This window comes from Melanaphis sacchari, unplaced genomic scaffold (assembly GCF_002803265.2).
Source record: "Melanaphis sacchari strain LSU unplaced genomic scaffold, SCAv2.0 Contig140_pilon_pilon, whole genome shotgun sequence".
In the NCBI taxonomy this organism is placed as follows: Eukaryota; Metazoa; Arthropoda; class Insecta; order Hemiptera; family Aphididae; genus Melanaphis; species Melanaphis sacchari.
In genome coordinates this window covers 3,183-10,962 of record NW_020270591.1, presented here as the reverse complement: position 1 = coordinate 10,962, position 7,780 = coordinate 3,183, and the positions used below count along the sequence as shown (strand labels likewise).

General features: G+C 24.9%; 1 protein-coding gene across 1 annotated transcript; it reads left to right on the top strand.

The window, feature by feature from the left end:
* Positions 1-210: 210 nt before the first annotated feature.
* On the top strand, positions 211-2,938 carry LOC112591654 (replication factor C subunit 1; the record flags this gene model as incomplete). The annotated part of the gene is given in 10 exon segments (XM_025335532.1): positions 211-382; positions 448-676; positions 751-819; positions 880-1,247; positions 1,306-1,473; positions 1,536-1,687; positions 1,747-1,864; positions 2,121-2,266; positions 2,336-2,723; positions 2,790-2,938. Coding segments are annotated over 10 exon segments (1,875 nt in total). The 3' UTR covers positions 2,874-2,938.
* Between the last annotated feature and the right edge of the window lie 4,842 nt (positions 2,939-7,780).

Below are 7,780 nucleotides of genomic sequence, written 5' to 3'. Positions count from 1 at the left end.
GAAAATTCAACATAACTAAAATGTGTTTAATATTGATAAATCCCATGCCATCTCGTGGTATATGAACTAATCAGCTATGGTGGTCAGCAACAACGACCATGAAATGAAAAAAAAAAGAAAAAATATTTTCTAAGTGGTTAGCTCCACTAACCACCATGCAATAAACAGAAAAATTAAGTGGTCAGCTGTACTAGCCACCATGCCGGAAAGAGTTAAAAACCAAACAACTATGTTAAAATTAGAATCTCCAAAAAAAAAACTAAATTTTGATGATAAAACAAAAATGACTGATAAATCAGGTTCTAAAAGAAAAATTTCACCGACTAAAACACCAGAAAACAAAAAAATTAAAATAAGTTCTATAGATTTACCTGACACCCAAGTAAGTAATATTATCATTTATTTACATTTTGTATTGCATAATTTATCATATTAATTAACGTTTAGGAAAGTGGATATATAACAGAAGATTCATCTCCAGCCCAGTCAATTAAATCTATTGCCATTACCAACAACATTGAATCAAAACTTTGGGTAGAAAAATATAAACCTTTAACTTTAAAACAAATAATTGGTCAAACAGGCGAAAAAAGTAATGTCAATAAATTGGTAAATTGGTTAAAATCCTGGTATTCAAACCATGGAGTAGGAGTCAATAAAAAATTAACTAGACCAAGTAAGTTTAAAAAACATTAGAAAGTTTGTTAATTATAATGTATACCATCTAAATTTATCAATGTGTTTTAATAGGTCCTTGGGCTAAAGATGATAATGGAGCTTTTTTTAAAGCTGCTTTACTATCTGGTTCTCCTGGTGTTGGTAAGTGCTTGTAAAAAATATATATGATTTCAAATAATATTACTTATATTTTGATTTTAGGAAAAACGACAACTGCACATTTAGTTAGTAAAGAGTTGGGTTTTGATATTGTAGAATTTAATGCTTCAGATACAAGATCTAAGAAACAATTGCAAAATCATGTATCTGAACTTTTGTCTTCGACTTCTTTGAGTCCTTTTTTGGGTGGAAAATCTGTGACTAAAAAACATGTTCTATTAATGGATGAAGTTGATGGTATGGCAGGCAATGAAGATCGTGGTGGTGTACAAGAATTAATAATTTTAATTAAAAATGCTAAATGCCCAGTAATATGTATGTGTAATGATCGAAATCATCCAAAAATACGTACATTGTCTAACTATTGTTTTGATCTCAGATTTCATAAACCAAAATTGGAACAGATTAAAGTAAAAATACTTAATTTTAATAGCCAAGTATATTGGAACTTATAATTTATGATTTTAGGCTGCTATGATGAGTATATGTTATAAAGAAAAATTGAAAATTTCTCCAGACACTTTATCTTCAATTATTGCTAGTACAGATAATGATATAAGATTAACACTAAATCATTTGTCAGTTGTGGCTGCAGGAAAAGATAATTTAAACATAAACAAAAAATATATTAAAATGGTAATGTATTGCTATGATTAGATTCAGTTATTCATATTTTTTATGTAATAATTTTGTTTTAGGGTCCATGGGATGTTGTGCGAAAAGTTTTTTCTGCTCAAGAACATATATCAATGAATATTACTGATAAGTGTGACCTTTTTTTCTATGATTATAACATATCTCCATTATTTGTCCAAGAAAATTATTTAGCTGCTGTTCCTCATGATGTCGAGTAAGTTTTGTTTTTTAAATAATTTTTTTTTTTTATTTGATTATTCTTAATTTTTTCAGAGGTCCTAAATGGAAAACATTTGAACGTTATTCATTAGCAGCGGATAGTATACGTGTAGGGGATATAGTTAGTGCAAAAATTAGATCTTCCAATAACTGGAGCTTACTTCCTACACAAGTAATTACATTTTAATATTTTTACTTGTTTAATAAGGCTAAGAAACAATGGTTTTAAAAAAATGTAGGTATTTATAATTGTTACAATTAAACAAGAATTTAAAAGTATAATTTTGTTCTTGTAAAAATAATATAACTATATGCTATTTTCCTAATTAGAAATGTTTTTAATTGTTAAATAAAAGATTAAAAATTGTATTATGATAATTCTTTTAAAATTAATTTAAATTATTAAGTATTTGTTTTTTTTTGTTTAGGCTATATTTTCTAGTTATTGCCCTGGAGAATTTCTTAGGGGTCATGTAAGTAAACAAATTAATTTTCCTGCTTGGCTAGGGAAATTTTCTAAGGGAAATAAAATGAACAGACTTTTACAAGAATTACAAATTCATACAAGGATAAGGTATGTATGTGTAATAAACTATATATTATTTTCAAAATAATGTGTTAACATATTAAATAAATAATTTAGATTATCTGCCAGTAAAGAAGCAATAAATCTTGATTACTTAAACACTCTTCGAGATAAAATTCTCAAACCTCTTATTGATGAAGGCAGTGACGGTGTTCATAAATCTCTAGATTTTATGAATCATTATCATCTTGTGAAAGATGATGTAGAGTCTCTTAATGAACTATCTTCATGGCCTGGCCATAAAGATCTCATGTCTGACATTCCAGCTAAAGTGAAAAGTGCCTTTACTAGAGCATATAATAAAAGTGCACCAACATTCAACGTAACAAAAAAGAATAAAAAAGGTATGGATAATGTTGAAGATTTGGGTGATGAACAAGAGTTAGATGATATTACAGATAATGAAGAGGAAGAAGATATTACAAATGATGCCTTGATTATGGTTGTACGTTTATATACATCATAAAGTATTATTAAATTACATACATTATTTTAATTATCATGTGTTTAGGTGAAGAAAAAAGCCAGTAAAAAAGCAGCATCTCCACCTCCTGATAAGAAAATCAAGAATAGTGGTAGAGGTAAAAAAAAGTAGTTTTTTTATCATTGAAAAAAATTTTCCTATTTACTTAAACATTATAATAACAGTTGAGTATTAGAATAAAGTGTAATTTTTTTATAATTTTTTTTTTTTAAACTACATCATAATATGTTCATCAATACATTTGTTTTATAAGTTTCATTATTACAATTATTTAAGTATGATTTTTATGAATGTTGGATAATAATTATAAATTCATACTTTATTTTTATTTTTCAATTATTATGTTATATGTTTTTGATAAATCCTGTATAATATTGCTGTATTCTTATGACTTTCAATATTAATAACAATGATTTTCATTCTTTAAAGATGATTTCCCTTTTTTTATGAAGGAGTATCAATTATAAATAATATAATAGAAACTGGAAAGTAATTTTTTAAATTTAGATCTTAAACCATATATGTTAAAAATGTATATTTTTGAAGGCGTTTTAAAAAACAGGAAATTAGTTCTGCTATATAGTTGGTATTGAACGTACCTTGTCATCGAATAGGTTGCTAGGATGGATGTATTAAATTTTATTACATTAATGTTGAAAAACGATTCTAAGCAATCTAAGCAGTTATTAATAAATTATTTTAATAGTACATTATATTTTTTATTTTTAAGTTCACATGGCATAATAGTCAATAGCTTACAATTAATCTAAATACTGTGATCCAACTTGCTATCAAAAAAATAATATATATTAAAATTAAAAATTGATGCATTTTTTCTATTCCAAAAGATGATGAGAGTGAAGAAATAAAAAATACACTATTGTAAAATCAATACATTTATTATTCCTCTCAGAATCTATTGTACATTTTATAACTTATTTACAGTACCTTCAACTTGTGAAAATATATAATACTCTTGATTAAATAACTGGGTCTTGAGGTAAAATTAGAAGTTTGTTTTCTATTTACACACGTGTAATACAAATTATGACTCCTTGTCTTGTTTACGATTAGTACTATTCTTGCACTATTCCTAATTAATTTCTTATTCTATCCTTTCTAATTATTTCAAACAGCTATATTATAATTATTATTTTTGCTGACATATATAGCATTAAATTTGTACAAAAAATATGCTTTAGAAGAAATTGAAATAAGCCCTTACATTAACATCGCAAATAATAACATAATTACACATTTATTGAGTACCTATGATTGATGATAATGATGTTTAAATTTTTAGTAATTAATAGTTATTTATGTTAAATTTGTTTCAAATGCAAAATGTTAATAGTTGTCCATGCATCGCTTATGTTAATATTTAAGAAAAAAAATTGTATTTCAATGACGTATTCGTTTTGATTTTAACCATTTTTTTAGGCTACTGGTATACAAAAGCACAATTAATTATAAATAGGTTAGTAGCATTGTATTGTTTCATTAGACATCACAGTAAATTAGTTAGAGCATATTTGAATTATAAATAGAACAGATGAGAGTAAAATAAAAATATATTTCAATAAATTAAACCACGAACAAATAAATCATAACAATAATTAATATTTTATTTCATCTGCCATAGGTATTTATTGACTATAATATTATCAAACACCAATTATGGCTAAGCTAAAAATGTTCTTGGACTAGGACTAGGTATTAGTTCATTTTTAATATTTGTATATGCGTATTAATTTGAATAATATTTTATTATTTTTGATGATTTATTAATGATGCATAATTTCCTAATTAAAGAACTAAATCTTTGTCCTTTAAATATCTTAATCTTATTTATTATTATCAATTTATCATAAATTTAAATTCCCTATTAAATAATCCTATAATAAAAATGATGTGTTCTACCTAACACACATATTCATGAGATTTCGATTTTAGTCAATGTATAATATTAAAACAGTTGATTTTTTAGTCATAATAAGAATAAATAATTGTTTTGTAATTGTATTACAATGTCAATAATAATTTTTTTTTTTTATTATTTATAGCATTTATGATTTATTAGAATATATACAATCTGTAATAATAGTTACAATAAGCATTTGAGCGGTAAAAAATATATAAAAAATTTACTGTGAAAGTATGAAGGGAGTAAAGCTATCCAGCAGTAACACTCGACGTGATATTTGTTAAGCTATTTTACATACATGCATATGTTATCATTTTTAGATACATATAAAATAGTATGTAAAAAAAAAATAAAAATACATGTATAATATTAATATTTCATTGTCATATTTTTAAATTGAGATATGTTATTTTAATTTAACGGTTTTAGATTTTGAAGATTTTGTTTTGGACTTTTCTACATTTTGGAGAGCAAGTCTTGCACAGTCTGCAAACAATTCATTTTTTATTTTAGTAATTAATATCCAATCGATGGGTGTTATATTCTAGCTAACTTCCAAAGGAAACATTACAGGAAAACATTGAATGGTTAAATTCAGAGTATTTTGTTTATGTATTCGACGAACGACGATAATTCTACTCACATAGGTTTCTTTAAAATATTTAAATAACTCTTTGGCATCAAGAGGAATATTAAATTTTAAATAATCAAAATCTTTTTTTAACTTACTAGTGGTAAAAAAGTAAATCCGTCTAACATACCTACCACAAAATTCATTAAAAACCTAATCTTCTTCTTATTTGTTTTTTAATTTAATTCTGCTAATTTTTTATGAGTACTTTGGCGTAGATGATAGAAATATCCATTTATTAATTAGATTGTTCTTTTCCCAGCACATGAATAGCATTAAATATTATTTCGTAAATACTTTGATTTTTTTTCCAAGTAAACAGTAAAGAATAGTAAAGAATTCACTATATTGTTCAATTTTTATAATGTTAATTTGCAAAAAATGTTACGGAGTTAACCCAAAATTTCTATCTGCATACCCGTACAAGTCAGTAGCGTAGCCAGAATTTTAAAATGGGGAGAAGGCCAAACCCAAAATATTAAAAAAACATAATCAATAAGACAATAACTAACAATAACAGTTCATTTTAATATTAAGTTGATATGGCCCATTGATCCTCACCAACCATGGCTACTCCACTGACCTAGGTAATTTATTTATTTATTTATTTATTCAGCCAAATCAATTATAGTTAGGTACCTACATAGTTACAATAAATTACATAAATAATAGTTGACGCATACAAAAACTGAGTTATAAGATTGTATCTGGTGTATGGAGTTCATGGATATCATCATTCAATCACAGTAAAATACTTATATACAATTACACAATAAAGTAATACTTAATTAATTAAATATAAATATAATAAAGTAAATAGATATTCGAGAATAGGATTAAAATCAGGATTACGGCATATTATATTTATAATAATATAATAATGTAATAATATATTCCTGATACATTTCATTGCGTTTGTTAAATATATTGACTTTTTATTAAGATTATTATATATTTTATGAATTAATTTTTTTATTTTATTTTTATTAATTATATCATTGGAGTTATTAGATTTATTTTCGCATAAACTTATCATTAGACTCTTTACTTCATTATTTAAATTGTTGAAAATAGTTTTTCTCGTGTAATCAGAAGAGTACCTAGAACTTGTTACAACGGTTTAATGTATTTTCCTGTTTTTCTGTCTATTATTCCCATAGCATTTAGTGTATAGTTTTGTATAGATTTTATTAAAATTTACCTTATGTATAATTTATAAACAGATAATATATTTGTATTGTTGAATAATTCCCTTAAAGGGTATTTTAATAGAAAGAATTCCCTAGAAAAAAAATTGAATTACTTTCTACACCAAAATTTTTGCATCTTTATTATTTATTGTCTATAGACGATTTAATATATATTTTAGATTTTTTGGGTGCCGAATTTTCAACAAGTAGGTAGCGAAAAAGTAGAATTACGACTTCTATCAAGATCTATTTTAAAACAAAAATTAAATTGAGGACGATAACGATAGTGATCTAGATTTTATACCTAAACCTTCTAATCCTGAAAAAAGATCACCAGCTGTTATAACGCGTTAAAAAAAGAATCCTTTTTAATTTTCATATTAAGTCGTTTTTGGTATCTTTTCATTATTTTCACTATCATTATCAAACAATAATCAAATTTCATTTTCGAAAATGATTCATTCACCTACATATTATGAATATATCACCTATATTATTGTATTGATTATAAATGATATATTAATAATGAAAGATTATATGCTATTTTATAGCTTTTTAACCCATCAAAAAAATTAAATAAGACTATGTTCACCGCCTGCGTTAACTACAACTCCTTTAAAATTTTAAAAACTGTTAAGATACTTATTTGCTTAAATCCTTAACTTATTACTTAGGTACTTATTAGTTATTAATTGTTATATAATTTATAAGGAATTTTATGCAGATCTCATTAAAATGATCAGTTAAACGTATATTAAATTAGTTGACTAGTTTGATTCAGACAATCGTAAAAAACTGAAACAAAATGCGAAATTTCGTTAATATTTTGATAATTACGATTTTAGAATTATGAAATTATGAAATTATAAATAATTGTCATGGTTCCGCTAGGTTACTGCTTAAATTTCAGGTATATTTGATACATTTGAAGTTAAGTTCATTGCTTTCACAAATCTTAATATTTAATAATTTAATATTTAAATATTTCAGAATTTAAAATGTAATTACTAATTACTGATTATATTATTTTATAAACCTTAATATACTTATTAGTTAAATATTCGGCCATCTTGTTGTATGCGCTCTACCGTAGATCGCGGTCTACCTGCAATTACGGCACGCTTGTCGTATGCGCTCTACTACCCAATTGATCTTTACTATCGTGACTTAATGCTAATAAAGATTATCACTCTCTTTTACTGCATGATATAATTTTTGATCGTGTATTTAGTCATTGGCCGACAGTTCTTGGGTTTATACGGTTTTTATTTTC